We start from the raw sequence: 16,252 nt of genomic DNA, 5'->3' as shown, positions 1-16,252 counted from the left end.
TAACATTTTTACTAAATTATTTTAAAGTTGTTTTCTTTGGTCCTTAAGGACAAATATAGCTTTCTTTCTCTTTTTTTTTAGGCATGTTACTACCCAATCTAAAAATAATTATTTTATTTGCAGTGTTTAAAACTCGGCCGTTCCAAAGAATTTAGATACCTAATTTCTTTTAGCAAGGTGAAATTTTTTGAAACTTTTTTCTTCACTACTTTTTGCCAAGTCCCAGTGGGATATTAATACTAACAAAGCTCAGGCCCGTGCCTTTCTTTACAACTTTGTTTCTAGACGAACAAAGAGCTTCCTTCTTTCCGAACTCATCTGTCTCATTGAAAAAGGAAAAGATAGAAAATTAAAAGGTATACTTTTCAGTTACTACCACGTGCTCAAATAGACATAATGAGTAAAGAAATACTAAATTATTTATATCTAAAACATGAATTTTTTCTTACATATTTTTTCGAGATGTTTTTTTTGTTGTTGAAAAACCTGTTCCCTCCTTCATCAAATTTTACCGGTTTCATGTATTAATTGTATTTAAAATGTTTCCCCTTCTCCTCTTTTCAATTGCTGAAACGCACCAAAGGCTCCTTGATAGTCTGGTAATTACAAAACCACTTGGAAAATAGACATTTGGCCCATTTTATCAGATTGACTTACTATTTCATGTAGGCATGCATACAGTCAGAGGGGGGGGGGGCTCAAAGGCCAATTTTCAAAAAAAATAATTTATTCTATTTGCTTTTTTATACATACTGCCTCCCCTCCTAAATAAATTGTCATATACATGCCTAATCTTCAGTTTAAATATTTATTATCTCTTTTGTTAATAAAAAAACTAAAATCTCCCTTCTGACGTTTAATTTTATTTCTTCAGGGGAAGGAGAGAGCTCAACCCTGATGCTAAAAAACTAGTTTAGAGCATTCAAATCAGAGCGACAATGCATTCCCCTAAAAGCATTCTGATTGGCTTAGATTATTTACGGTAGGCCTACATGATTGAGAAATTTAGGCCAAGATTTAGAAATTTATAACACGAGTGCAGTTCACAGAAAAAATCGGTTCAAGAAGATTAGTTTTTAAAAGCAAAGTTTTTTTTACGGAAGTAAAGAGCGAAGTTGAAACTTAAGGAACAAGAATTACTGCTTCGCTGATCCCGTAAGATATATCAACAAAAATAACTTAAATACACTGATTCGTAATATTTTCCAATAGCTCCGTAATTTTAAAAACTTTCAAAATAAACTCACAGAAGAAAGCATATTCCAAAAAAATATCGATCGAATTATTCGGTGTAGATTTCAGAGGCAGACATGAATTTCGCAACTTTCCAACGACCTTGTATCCGAAACATTAAATGTAACCAACATTTGATTCGTAGCAACAGGGATAATACTATTTCAAGGCTTTTTGAGTAGGACCCGGAAGGTCAGTATATTTTCAATCTTCAATAGCTTCAATTTTGGTTAAGGCTATTGCGGTTTTATAGGGGAAGGGCACTTGTCCCAGACGCAACAACTTTAGGGGCGCAAAATTCCAAATAAATAATCTAATGGTTATAATCATTTTGTAATTATAGAAATTGCATCTTTATTAAAATAAAATAGATTAGCATTAAGCATAAGCAAACTTAATCCAAAATTTTCATTTTTTCCACATCTTTATCACTATTCCTTGAAACAAAAGTAAGTATACCGAATTTAATTTATTATAATGTTTTTTTACTATTTCGAATTTAAATTTCGTTACTAAGAGAAAATCTTGTTAATAGATGAAATTTTTGTTAAAATTTGGCCTGAGACAAGGGGGAGGGGAGCTAATCAGGATTTTGCCCCAGGCGCAAGAGAGGCCAGAACTGCCGCCGGTTCAAATACCAAGGGCATCAAAAAGAAAAAATCCACATGAACCTAACTTCGGTCAATTCATACCTGAAATTAGCGGTTTTCTCAGAAATCGATTGTTTCAAAATTATGAAGTTTTTAGGGCAGTACAACATTTCCGACAGTGTTATCACGTTGAAACAGTGAAAATATATAAGCTAAACTAATTATTTGAAATTGACAATACATTTGCTTCGTAAAAAGTCAAATATTAACAATTTGTTGATTCCCAAGGACAATTACACCTTGAAAGAAAGCTAAACCTTCATAAGCTGTTTAATACATTCTGTTTTTAGTTGTTTGTTGTTGTTTTTTTCACCCACTCCCTTTAATTTGAATTTGGCACCTGCTACTACCCAAATGCATAACACCATATAGACCGAGTCTCTTTCACTAAAAATTGAATTCCCGATTTTTTCCTTTCTTTTTTTTTTTTTAATACATATAGTTGCGTAGGTTTCCACTTAACCAAGTCTAACGATCGGGTTCCATTTTCACTGTCCTTTGTAATTCAGGATTATCCTGTTTCCAAAAGACATGTTTCAAAACAGAGTAAGTGCGGTCCAAGTTACCAAACCCAAGGGCTGCCAAGTTGCCTTTTCGCACAAAAACACTTTTCCAACACGCACCAAAACTTCCATTACAAGCAATATATTAAATTAAAGTAAAAAATCGCTTTCTGAACCAAGTTTCTTTAATATTTTAACGGAAGTAGGAGATCTAAGTGAACGGAATGGTGCTTACGTGTTATTCCGACCACACTGAACAAGTGAAGTGAGGTTAATCATATTGAAATACACCAAAAACTGATGAAAATAAAATACTTTAGTAGCAAAATTATGGGAATTACAGAAGAGAATTATGGAAAGCAGGCCGCCCAGAACGAACTCTGTTAAATACCTAAACGAACCTAACCAAATTTATTTATTAAATATTTAATTGAAATATACCTACATAGTAGTTTATTTCACTTAAGCTAAGCTAATTATCTCCAAATGCCGATAGAGAAACCGGTTTTAAACAAACTAAAAAAATCAAACTTCTTGAGTGTGGTCGGTATAACACGTAAGTACCAAAATAATTTTTAGATAACAGCAAAAGTGTTGAAGCCTGAAAATTTCTGAGAGTTTCATTTATCTAACAAAGCTATTTATAAAATACAGACGAATGTTTGTCCAGAAAGCGATTGCTCACCTTATGTAAAGTACAGTTTAGATCCCTCCCCCATAATAGAATCCGCCAACTTAATAGATATTGTTCAACTAAGTGATAGGCCTACTCTATTTTGTCCCTATTTGGACCAAAATGCAGCACTTACCTATATGCTAACGGTATCTCTTTTGTTACTTATAAAAAGGCCCTAGATCTCTAAGTGAACATTCGAGTGAGCATTTGTTAAGTAATCACGACTACAGGTTAGAAACGATCACCTCTGGGGAAAAAACACGCATGCATAACCATAATTCACTCGGAAAATAAAAGATTTTTTCTTATTTATTAGAACCGTATACAGAATATTATTTACGTAAGATTATTCCTTTATAATAATATGTAATTACTCTTGAAATGAGCATAAATACTGTTGTAATTAGAAGACAACAACAAAACGAATTTGCAATAGAACGGTGGCCGACGTTTACCCCCTCCCGGAAAAAAAAACCCGCAGAAAGTACCCCCGTTGAAAATAAGGGTTTCCAAATTAAGTAAACGCCTAGAACCCAATAAAACAACTATCTTGTAGATTTTGCATTGTTTTGGCTATTTTCCAGTCCCTGCCGTTTTTAATCGATCTGTACCACTGAACCACAGTTCATATAATTATATAATTATCCAGTATGATCATTCCCTATCTCACCCATTATAAAAACCCGGACCGGGGTGCGAGTGCTCCAGAGAACGTAGAAACATAAGCGGCGTCAGATCTTTTCACGGGTAGACAAGTCAGACGCGAAACAATCGGAAACAAGTGGAAACCCGCTATTAATAACTGCGCGAAGAAGTGGGAGGAGCTTTTTGTTCGCAACGAGAACGAAGACCAGAAATGATCTGCGATAAGCTTACTGGATAATTATATGAACTGTGCACTGAACTAAAGACCAATAATTACCAAACAAAGTCTTATTAAGAAAACTACCAAATAAAGCCCAGATTGATTACCAAATTAAACGCAATTCTTTTTTCTGTACTTTAGAAAACTGTAATTCGATATTAACGCTTTGATGACAGTTTTTTTTTTTTTTTGTCAAACGCACAAGTGACCTCATCAATTTCTAATGTTAGCCTTTGAGAGCATAATATAATGGTGTTAAAGCTCACCTTAGCTATAGAAATTCCAAATAAAAGCCAATCGCCTTCTACCTGGTTTTGAGTTTTAATGTTGATCCTTACTTTCAATTAAAAAAAACAAGTTTTCTTTTAGACGTATCTTTGATACGCAAAACGTATTAAATGTGTCAGGTTAAATGTGTCACTTTTCAAGTATTTTCTGTGACAACACCAAGAACATGCAATTTTTAAATGCAAATCCCCCCAAAATAAGGCATTCTCCAAATGCATTCCCTTGCCCCCTCAAATTGCACCACTGGTCGTATAGCCTGAACAAAGCTAAAGTGATCTTAAACACGATTTTATTCTGTTAAATTAAGTACACATGGCGTTTTTTTCCTCTATCCAGTTTTTTTTATTAAAACGTGTACTTTAGTTTTTTGTTACTATTGGCAGTGATTCGTTCTTTACTAGGTTGAAACTACCGCCACAACGATGATAATCAGGTTTGTCGTAGGCAGTATTTAAGTTACTGAAAGCAAAATTCACGAAATTTTCCCACAAAATTAAAAAGAGACTCCTCTGAATAGCCATCTAAAATGAAATACCAGTCGTACAATTTTACCAGCGTAGAAACTGGAAACGCAATTTATTTCGAACAATGTTAGATGTTTTTCCCAGGCGAAGCGAAATCTGGCGGCCGAAGCGATATTCGACTTTTGTCCTACCTACCTTAAGACATATCTGTGAAGCTGATTAGGTGCAGGAGAGTGCGTGAACATAGTATTGTGAAGCCAGGAAGGCAGAATAAAGCAAATGAAATTCGAGCTAACTGATAGTTTAAGCATGTACCTATCCTTTGAGAATAATGCCCGAACAACACGATAGTCATTGGGAACAAATTAGTGTTGAGATTGTCTTTTCAAACTCAAGTTCTCGCCACTTCAATTTTCCGCTTCTGTAGCAAATGTATAAAATCAACGAGCAACATGGGTCATTCATAAATTTTGGCTCTTTAGCGACAGGTGTGAATACACTGTGGCTCGGGCATAAACCTTTCCACAAATTCCAGCAGATAATTTAATTTACGGTGACCTTCAAGAAGAAGCAGATCATTGTTTGAAAATTATCTGAAAATTTTACACGAAAATATGGATAGCTATGCTGAACAGAACATTCATATTTAACGAAACTTCTACAAAGAGAGCAATCTGAAAAGGAATAAACCATTTGTTTTCGACAATATTTACTGGAATCTTTCTTTTACGTTAAAATATTATTTGTTGAACTTGTTTACTAAGCCAGAGTAAGAATATGTGGAACACACACTAATTAACTTGCTTGAAAAAAAAAACAGTTACTGCATTATTCAGTCCCCTATTTAAATTACTATTTAGCTATGTGTAGTTTGTCGGCTGATGTAGTTCCCCTGAACTCCGACACCAAAGCAAGCAGTCAAATCTCTGGCGTGTCAGTCCGACCATACGGTTGGACGGACTTCAGACCAAGGACTATGCAGGTGAGGCCTTAGGGCCCAGGCTTCCTAAAAATCCTATATTTTCCAGGATTTCTGGGCACATGTCATTCAAATGATCCAAAAAAATATTATTGGCTCATCTTCCAACCTGATGTAGCGCGCCAAATATGCAACACCAACACAAGCAGCAAAATTTCTTGCGCGCCAGTCTGACCGTAAGCTTGGAGGGATTTCAGAGAGATAGAAACACGGATTAAGCCTTAGGAGGAGTGTGTATTTTCGAAAATCACACTAACTTTCCATGATGTTTAAATAACAGTTAAATAAGGAAAAATCCGTTTACTTGACAGTGAAACACAAAAAAAGAATATCTGGATATTTCGGTCACATACACAGTGGTCGTCTTCAGCAGATACAGCTAATATGCTGAAAAACGGCAACTGTGTATGTGACCGAAATATACAAATATTTTTTTTGTGTGTTCACTGCTATATATGACATGTTATTTATATGTCCTATTGAAGTGTTATTTATACGTAAGGGGGAGTATCTTTTTAGACGAATTTCATATTCTATCTTTCTTAAGTATATCGGACGAAACCGTACAAGCATTGGTTTAAAAATGATATTTTATGCCGTCTGTATTTTATCGGTTGATGTAACTCATCCTACATACGACACCAGTGCACGCAGAAGAATTCGTGGCACGTCAGTGTAACCCTTAGGCTTCAAAATAACAGATTTCACGACATACGTATTCAATAATAGGTCTATAATAGAATAAATATATATTCACACAGTCTACACTTTAGGGGAGGATCTTTTTAGATGTATCTTGTATTCTTTTTTTGTATGTAGTCTACTTTGGGCCAAAATTTTGCAATTTTTTTTTTCATTATGGTCTTTTTTGCTTTGATTTTGAATGTGTGAGCATTTAAGACTGACCTGTTATTGCGATGTTTAATTTGAAGATACGAACTGAACTCTTGCCCTTTAACTTGGACGTGTGAGTAACAGGCAAAGAGTTATTTCCGAATATTTTTATGATGTCAACTTAAAAAATCGGAAACAAAATCGCCAAAGTATTATTTTTGAGATATTGGTACTATTAATACCGATGACGTAGGTAATTTCCCTGACGATAAATAAAAGTTCGAATATGGATAAATCCTTTTATTAGACAGTGACAATAACAATCACAAAATATACTGGACATTCCGGTCACAAGGACAGTGACCATCATCACCAGAATCATCTGCTTTTCTGCTGATGGTGGTCACTGTACATGTGACTGAAATATCCAGTATATTTTTTGATTAAATAAAAAAAAACAAGTTTTTTAACTGAAAGTAAGGAATGACGTTAAAACTTAAAACGAACAGAAATTATTCCGTATATGAAAGGGGCTGTCTCCTCCTTAACGCCTCGCTCTTTACGCTAAAGTTTTTTATTGTTTAAAAAAAATAAGAGTTGTGAGAAAGTAAAACTTTAGCGTAAAGAGCGAGGCGTTGAGGAGGGGACAGCCCCTTTCATATACGGAATAATTTCTGTTCGTGTTTTTTTTTTATAATTTTTGAACGGTTTTGAATTGCTGCTGGTTTTGATTTTGGCTCACCATGCATGAATAATTATAACTAAATTTGTATATTAATTTTACTTTTATTTTGTTAAATGGCTTTCTCGAAAGTTGTTTAATTTTATTTACGAACGTTTTAATTAGTAATAAATATACGTAACTTACGAATTAACTTACCTAATGAACTTCTATATTCATATAGTTTTAATAAGTATATTAGGGGGTTCGCCCCCTAGTCAATACCTCGCTCTTTAAGCTAAAGTTCGAATTTTGTTCCAATTCCTTAAAAATGACCCCTTAATCACAAAGGCCGTTATTTAGAATAAATAGCTCTTATGAAAGTACTAAAAATCTTTGGCTTAAAGAGCGAAGTATTGACTAGAGGGTGAACCCAATCATACACGTAATATTTTCTGTTCGTTTTAAGTTTTGATGTTAATCCTTACTTTCAGTTGAAAAACTTGTTTTTTATACTTAATTTCTTATCTTTTTTTTAAATAGTGCTGGGAAATCCGGCGCCCCCTTCATAGCAATGTCTCTTCCCCCATGAAAACTTCCTTCATGGAAAGATCCTCCCACATAAAACCCTGACCCACCCACTCCCCTATTACCAGAAAAAATCCCCCCTGAAAACGTCTGTATACTTCCTAATAACCAATAGTATATGTTAACATTGGGTAAAGTTCATAACTTTCAGCCCTCCCCCTGGGGACTTCGGGGGATTAAGTCATCCTAAAGGACATAGTTCTCATATTTTCAACCATGCTGAACAAAATGGCTATCTCAAAATTTTGATCAGGTGACTTTGGGAAAAAAATGAGCGTGGAGGGGGGGAGCTAGTTGCCCTCCATTTTTTTGTCACCTTAAAAGGGCACTAGAACTTTCAATTTCCGTTCCAATGAGTCCTCCCACTATATTCTTGGACCACTGGGTCTATACGATCACCCCTGGAAAAAAAAAATAAACACGCATCCATGATCTTTCTTCTGGTAAAAAATGCGAAATTCCACATTTTTGCCGATAGGAGCTTTAAACCTTTGCTGTAGGGTTCTCTGATCCGCTGAATCTGATGGTGTGATTTTCATTAAGGTTCTATAACTTTTAGGGGGTCTTTCCCCATTTTTTTGAAAATCAGCCAAATTTTCTCAGGCGCGTAACTTTTGATGGGTATCACTAAACTTGATGAAAGTTATATATTTGAAATCAGCATTGAAATCTGATTCTTTTGATGCATCTTTGATAAACCCGTTTTCTAGAGTTTCGGTTACCATTGAGCCGGGTCGCTCCTTACTTACAGTTCGTTACCACGAACTGTTTGATTGTTATTGTCACTGTCTAATAAAAGGATTTATCCCTATTCGATTTTTCATTTATTAATACCAATATTTATAATATTTTAAAACATCAATCGCCTATTATCAAAACACATTTCCAGTTGGTAATTTCTAATTAGAGAAACTGCACCATGTGTCATAATCATTTTTTCTGAATAAACACATGACGTTTGCAAAATTGTCATATCTTTCTTATTAGATCCCTGTCTGCCATATCCCATATGTCATATCAATTGTCATATCCCTTTCTGCAATCGAACTGTTTTGCTTTTTCGTTCAAAACACTGAGAAATGTAATTTTTCATGCAGTAGCCCTCTAGAACGCCCAGAAGCACCCCTTTAGACCCTCTAGCACTATCCCCACCTCCAGGTGTAACCTGTATACAACAATGACGGAAATACTAGTTAGAAATACTAGAAAACATTTATAAATCCTCCAAAGAAAGTCTATTTCCTAAGCAAAACATCGATCCAAATACTCCTTGAATATCCGAGAGAGAGAGACATAAGTTTCGCAACTTGCCAACGATCCTGTATTAAGAGACACCAATCGGAACCAACTGCTTGATTTTATTTCTAAGAGATAAGGTTAACAAGCCAGATAAATTGTTTCTAATTAAGTAATGATTAGGTTATTATTTCTATTTGTGAATAGCCTACAGTTAGAAAAAGCCAAATTTATTTTGATGAAATGAAAACAATTAGAGGGTAAGAAGGGGGGAGGTTCTGAAATTGAAAATAGCCCGTTTTAACATTTGCACAAGGATGGCCCTAATCATTCATGTCTAATTCATGGTTTGTTGCGGGAACAGCTCAAAATTACATTTTCTAAGATTTTATAGCAACTATGGTTACTAAGCTTTTCTGAAGAATTTAAAGTTTTAGCGAGGAATACTGTGCTAAGGTAAAATTACCCATTAAGAATATTAGAATTTTGCTTCAGGTGCGTGTCAATTGGATTTATTTTAATTTTCTAAACAAAATCCAAACTTTTCATCTAAATAGACTGCAAGAATCTTTTTAGACGGTGAGGGGGAGGGGACTGACATTGAAAATATCCTGTTTTGACATTTACACAAGGATATCCCTAAAAATGCATCTCTAACTCAAGGTTTGTTGCAGAAACAGCTCAAAACTACATTTTCTACATTTATTTAGCAAGTACGGTTTCTATAAGTTATTCTAGGGAATTGAATGTTTTATTATGTTTCAGGGGCACATAAACTATATATTACTGAGGGAAAATTGGAGTTATCTTAATTTTCTAAACAGACTGCAAACTTGCCATCTATGCGGTATTTTGGGGGATGGGGTGGAAAACTTTATTTAAAGGTCTAATGAATTCGCAAATTTGAGAGGAAATTTATTTACTAATGGTAATGATGAGCTGATACACAGAACCTTAAATCAAGCTCTATTGGATATATTGTAGCCTACGGTTTAATTGGCTTTGAAATACAATTGCCTATTACTAAGGGGGCGTGTGGAGGGAGGTGATGTTGGGCTATATTTACGAGGGTCGGAGACCCGAGCCAGTCTTTTATACAAAAAATTGCATGACACAAAATATAAGGAATTGCACTTTGTTATCTAACTGGAATATACAAGAAATTACGAGCAAATCTTGGCCATTTCGAAATTGTTTTGATATTCTTCCAACATTTGTAGACTTTCATAAAGAAAAGATAGTGCTGACGTCTTAATTATTTAATCAGAAAATATTAAAACGAGTCCTTAAAACAAAAAAAAATTACTTTTATAATTTGTCACGTCCAAACAAAGATTCTTATCTAAACTGATTCCATCTTAGAATCCACTATTTTTCCGCGTAGCAATTTAATCAGGACTCAATTTATAAATTCATTTAGTTTTTAGTTTTCTTTCCTTTTCCTAATTATCCTTTTTAAGCTCCAAGTTAGTTTCACACATGTATGAATATTAATAACAAATACAATGATTCAACCTAAGACAACGAAACATATTTGGCTGGAAACACAAGTCAGACCATCCTGACTAGGGCCCGCTTACACTAGCCATATTACCATGATCAATTCAGCAATAATATATCTATCTTAAATACATTCCTGACTGCATTTGCTTTGCTGGAAGCATTCAAGCTAAATGCATGCACACTCGTCAACTGAAGTCACAAATTTTAAATTACAATGCTGGGACCCAAAAACGTTTCTATCTCTTACTGGCTTGCTATTTCACACACAAGAGCCAATGAGGTTTTAAAAAGGTGAAGTTATTTATCTCTCCAGATATTTCATTTCTTTGGCATTCAAGATTTTTTTTTTTTTGCTCAACGTTATTTAATCCGGATTTAAGCAAGCTAGGCTATTTTTCTCTCCAGAAATGAGAATTTTTGGGACTGGCCTGCGAAAATGTCACAAAATAAATCAATGAATTTCGAGGACACTTTTTAACATGGAAGCACAGGTTAGTAATCTCTATTTTTATATTAATTCTCTCTCCCTCTCCCTCTCTCTCTCTTCTTATTCTCAAAATTCACTTATCCTATTTTTACTTTTTGTCTTTCTATATCTTAGTCACTTTTAGTTCTATATCATGGAAAACAAACATAAATAAAGAGACAAAGGTTCATCATTCACCATCATTGTCACACTTACATTCTCACGATTTTTCAAAGTTCATTTTGGTTATCCTTCATTGAAATGCAAAAGTTGGAATATTTCAGTAGTGTTTTGTCGTGGTTTACCTTGTCAAAATAGGTAATGACACTAGATCCATGACAAACCACAAATTATAGACTTGTAAGTGCTCAAAATTACTGACAAACTAGAGACAAATTATATTGTTTTTTTGTTTTTTTTTGTTTTTTTTTGTCGAAAAGTGCATTTGGTCATAAGAAAATTTAATGCTAAAAATCCCCGACCGTAAATAGCAGACAATTGCTAATTAACAAGAGGTGAAAATTGATGGCCATGGTAAACATCAAAATTATTCCTTATGAAATCATGTGCTGACAACCTAAGAATTTAAATGTGATTACTATAGCAGGCAAAAAAAAGGGAAAGGGGAAGACAAAATAGGAAATAGTGTACAGATGACAGATATAGGCTTTTTTCCTGTAAAAACAGGTATATTGTCAGGAGGTTACAGAAGAATCATTCTACAATGGAATTCAGCGATTCGATCAAAATCATTACAGGTCTTCAAAAGAAGGTCGCCTTGGAACGGAGGACATCTGAGACTTTTGTCTTACGCCTGACATTTTATGACGACTGTATACCGTTTGACACGCCGCGTCACAGAGACATCAAACAATTTTTTTTAAGTTTTTTATTATTATTTATTTCAGGCTCTATCAGAAGTGACGGTATGTCACTAGGCCCGGTAATTACCTCACTTTTTATTTTTGAGATATTTCTCCTGAATGCCTCAAGAGAAGGATTTTCTGGAATTACCTCTGTTGAGAGGCGCCGTGTACCCTGCAGGAGGTAGTCCTGATGAGCTGTACTTTGCCAAGCTAATCCCAAGGGGTTTGCTCTGCCCGGAACAATCTTCGGTAAGTTCTCTGATAGAGGGCAGCCCACGTCTTTATAAAAAAATCCAACAGATAGTCACAGCTCAGAATCGTTAAAATGATCCTGGATCGATTGCAGGGGGGTTGGCATCAGAGTAGCAGCAAGTTACTGCGCAAGTTACTCAACTTTTGACACGCTGAAGAGGAGTAATGTTGCTAGTTGGACCACCAGCAAAGAGAGGACATAAGTTTCATTCTCCAGATTGGTCTACATTCCGCCAATTGGGCTGGTAAAAACTGAATTTAGCTAACAATTTATAAAAAAACAAACAAATGTTGCTAGTAATGGGTTAAAATATTCGAAAAAAAAGCTCTCAATAAGAAAAATACTTGTCCCAGCCAACCCAATTGAAATGTAATAGCCAGACTAGTACCAGCACAATCTAAGATAAACTGGTAAAGTAGAGCTCAAACAGCAAGCTTGGTGTCTGACATCTTATTGAAAGAAAAGTAGGACTTAGCACATCCAATAAGTACGCAGGTGGAGGAGCCTCCAGACCAAGGCCCTAGAGAATTTCAATTTTTCCTGAATTTTTTGGCAGTTCTTATTCAAATTATAAAAACATATTATTTTTGCTCCCTCCATCACCAAAAAATTCTGCTTATTTACTTGTTCTTACTAGCCCATAAAATAGCACTAAAAATAGACTACCTTGTTTATCGGTGGAAAAGATGGAACAGGTTCCTCGTTGACGGCATCTCGTTGAACAGCACGCTGGCGCTCTTGCCGTGCCAACTGGCGCTCCCGTTGTCTATCTGCGATACTTAACATTATCTGAAATACAAAGGAAAAATAAGCCTTTCACTTTGTGCAGTTAAAATTACGGATCCGAAACTCATGGGGAGGACCAGACGATTTATCTTGGGAGGTCAAAAAATTAGAAAATGTTCATGTTTGGTCACAATTCTTTAATATTTCCGGAGGTGGGATTCATTGGGGCAGCCTCGGTTAAAATTATCCCATTTATATTCCCCCATGTGTAGGCATGAACAGACATGCTTTTATATAGGAAGACTTCACCCTCCAATGGATAATTCAGCTTAAAATTTATAAATCCGGCGAGGATGTCTACCGAGTATTGCGTTTCAAAATGCTGACAAAGGCAGATTTTTATTTGTGGGGGGGAGGGGGCTCAAATCACCTAAAATTCTCAAAAACGTGAAATATATGTAAGATATGAAAATTGCAGATTTTCTTTTTAGTCTTGACATTTCAGGGGGTTGCCGGAACCCTAAGGCTCACCCTCCAGCGGACGTCCCCGTCTCCCACAGATATCAAAGAGACGAGTTCTATGGTAAAAAAATGACGATATCTGCAATCCATTTATCAAAACTTGGTGACCCAAACAATGTACACAACTGTCAAGAAAGAAAACTTTGAGCTTTAACGTGAGTTTAATAGGAATTAACAACTTCCAGCATGGCTGTATCCAGGATTGTTGATTGTGGGGGGGGGGAGGTACAAACAAAAAACTTTAAAAATGCATCAAGGGTTCAAAGACCTCTAATACGGTCTTGACTACCAGTACGACGCTAATCAACAGAAGGAAAAAAATCAAAGCAAGTTTACTTTCAATCTACTAAAATTTGAACTTCAAATAGTGACCTTAGTTTATTTGGATCCAATCCATAATTTCCTAAAAGTAGGTGACTCTTATTTTTCGAATATGTTTTTCGAATTGTAAGATTATTGGGGCTAGGCTAGCATGCAGAACATAGACCACTTTAAAAACTGTTTTAAAATCTTATTTCTTCAACCCGATGTAAAGCAAAAGTAAAAAAGAGATACAAAAATTAATTAAAAACAATATCTAATACAAGTTTTTATTATTTGACTTTATGATTTGTATGTGATCCTGGATAGCATCGGTTAATTTTCATCAGAAAGAAAATTTGAAACTGTCTCCTTATAAGGTCTGATACAACTTTGGGTCTAACCAAAGGGATTAAAATCAGATAAAGCTTAGAGCAATTTTATTCATAGTTAATAGCTCGTATAAAATAGCATTTTACAAATTCTCTGTAAGATTAAATAGCCTGTAGCATATCTATGAATCGAGTACTTCATTTCCAGATCCACAAGGAAAGAAGAAAGAAAGGAAGAACAAAATAAACAAGCTAGTGTCTCCTTTATTTTTCATGGTATCAAACGGGTGAAATGTGGAAGCTGTTTCGGGTTGGACATTCCATAGTACGATATGCAATGAAGAGAACTAAGTCCGACCATACTAACGGAGTCAGGGTTGCCAACAGCCGACGTCAAAAAGAGTGCAAATTGTTAAGCAAAAATTAGATAGCCATTACCCGGCAATTGAATGTCTGACGCAGTATAAACAAGGGTTTCCCACCCCGGAAACTATATTTAAACTTCAGTTTTTTGGGATTTAGGGGGGGGGAAGGCACCTAGGTTAGGTTAGGTTCCGTATTTAATATATGCTATGCTTTATCCCCCCATCCCCTTATGTGCAAATATAAAGCCCAAATTTGTTCATAAAACTGTTATATTTTCATCCTATTTTGTTTTATTTCATTAGCATTAGCCAAACTTCACTTCTCGCATGTGTCCCGGATTTTATAACAGTACCAGGGGGTATTTCAGCTGTGAATCAGAGAAAAAGGTCTTTCTGGGTTGCTTATCCCAACAACAAAGAAGTACAAATTTAAATTTTCTACTATAGAAAAACCGCATCAATAACTTACAAAAATGTTCAATAATACATGTGACATAACATTTTAATTTGATGCATTTGCAGTTTCGATCGAGGAGAAATCGGAGCCGATCAATAACTACGTAGAATTTCATAAATAATAGTAAAGTTAATAAACCAAATTTTTTTGGGTTTATTAACTTTACTATAACTTTATTTTACTATTAACCTTACTATAACCTTTTATAACTTTAATAAAACAAATAATATTAACATTTTGATTACTAAATATCAGTATATGCATATTAAACTGACAATGCACATTCATTTGTATTTTTTTCAGTAAAGTGCAAATTATGTTCTGGCCTTGGGAAGGCATAGGGGTTTTGAGCCCAACTTATGTTAATTTCTGCTCATTTTGAGTTTAACTAGGTTATTTATTGTAATTTCTGTTCGTTTTGGGTTTCATTTATTTATCGATGCTGATTTGTGGTAGTTTCACGCTTGGTAGATTATTTGATTTTATTTTTACTCATTTTTTGTTTAATGAAGTTCTTTACTTTTCTTTGAAAAACTTATTTTGTGGAAAAGTTTTTTTTTAATTAATTTCTGTCTTTTCAGAGAAAAAGAGTATAATACTTCAAATCTTTTCGTTTTTTTAAGGGTGTATAGTTTGGCCTGCTATTTGTATGCTGGATAAAAATTTTCAGCAATTTTTAACAACATACACCCTCTTAAAAATCTGGACACAAATAGTAGTGTTTAATTTAGTTTCATACCTCCTCTAGTTGACCTGAAATGGAAAACTTGATACCATTCGCAAAATAATCTGTTTACTTTCTTTGATAGATTGGATACAATTACGCTATTTTGATTTGGTTAAATTTTAAGAGCAGAAGCAGTCCCGAAAGTCTGAACATAATACCCTCAGTCGTTCTTGGGATACCGCTGAGATGCCTTAATGGGAATTAGCATAAAACAGTGCATTTTGATTTAATCTTGTGGCAACATTTAGTTTTTAAACATAAAGTCAAATGGGAGGGTGGGCGTGGGAGGGGGTTTAGTCTCCCTCCAATCACCTTCGACTATTAAAAAGGGCATCATCCCTTTCGATTTTCAATCAAATGAGCCCTTTTTGAGTTTCTACGACAACACTTCCTATGAACACCTTATATGCCCCCAGGGCATAGATTACAACTCTTACCCTAAGGGCTGTGAGGGTGGTTGCCATCCTCTAAGACCTAATTTCCAGAACTTTCATCTACGTTAAACAAAGTGGTTATTTCAAAATTTTGATTGGATGTGTCTGGGAAAATGGTGGGCATGAGAGGGGCGTTAGTCTTTCTCCAATCACTTTCAACTATTAAAAAAGGCACTAGCCCTTTCATTTTCCCATCAAATGAGCCCTTTTGGAGTTTCTACGACAACGCTTTCAATAAAAACCTTATAAGCCCCCAGGGGATAACTTACAGCCCTCGCCCGGAGGGCTGGGGGGGGGGTTGTCATCCTCAAATACCTAATTTCC

General features: G+C 35.0%; 1 protein-coding gene across 1 annotated transcript in view; it reads right to left on the bottom strand.

Annotated features, from left to right (window-relative positions):
* The window catches only part of LOC148952705 (uncharacterized), a 120,079-nt gene that overhangs the window by 68,625 nt on the left and 35,202 nt on the right, over positions 1-16,252 (bottom strand). Inside the window, exon 3 of the mRNA XM_089088050.1 lies at positions 12,732-12,854. Coding sequence (XP_088944176.1) covers positions 12,732-12,851 — 120 coding nt within the window. The 5' untranslated portion in view covers positions 12,852-12,854. The remainder of the gene's footprint in view (positions 1-12,731; positions 12,855-16,252) is intronic.

This window comes from Artemia sp. Qi Xiang Cuo, chromosome 4 (assembly GCF_049724085.1).
Source record: "Artemia sp. Qi Xiang Cuo chromosome 4, ASM4972408v1, whole genome shotgun sequence".
Lineage (NCBI taxonomy): Eukaryota > Metazoa > Arthropoda > Branchiopoda > Anostraca > Artemiidae > Artemia > Artemia sp. Qi Xiang Cuo.
Note: the sequence above shows the minus strand (reverse complement) of the source record. Positions and strands in the feature narration are given on the sequence as shown.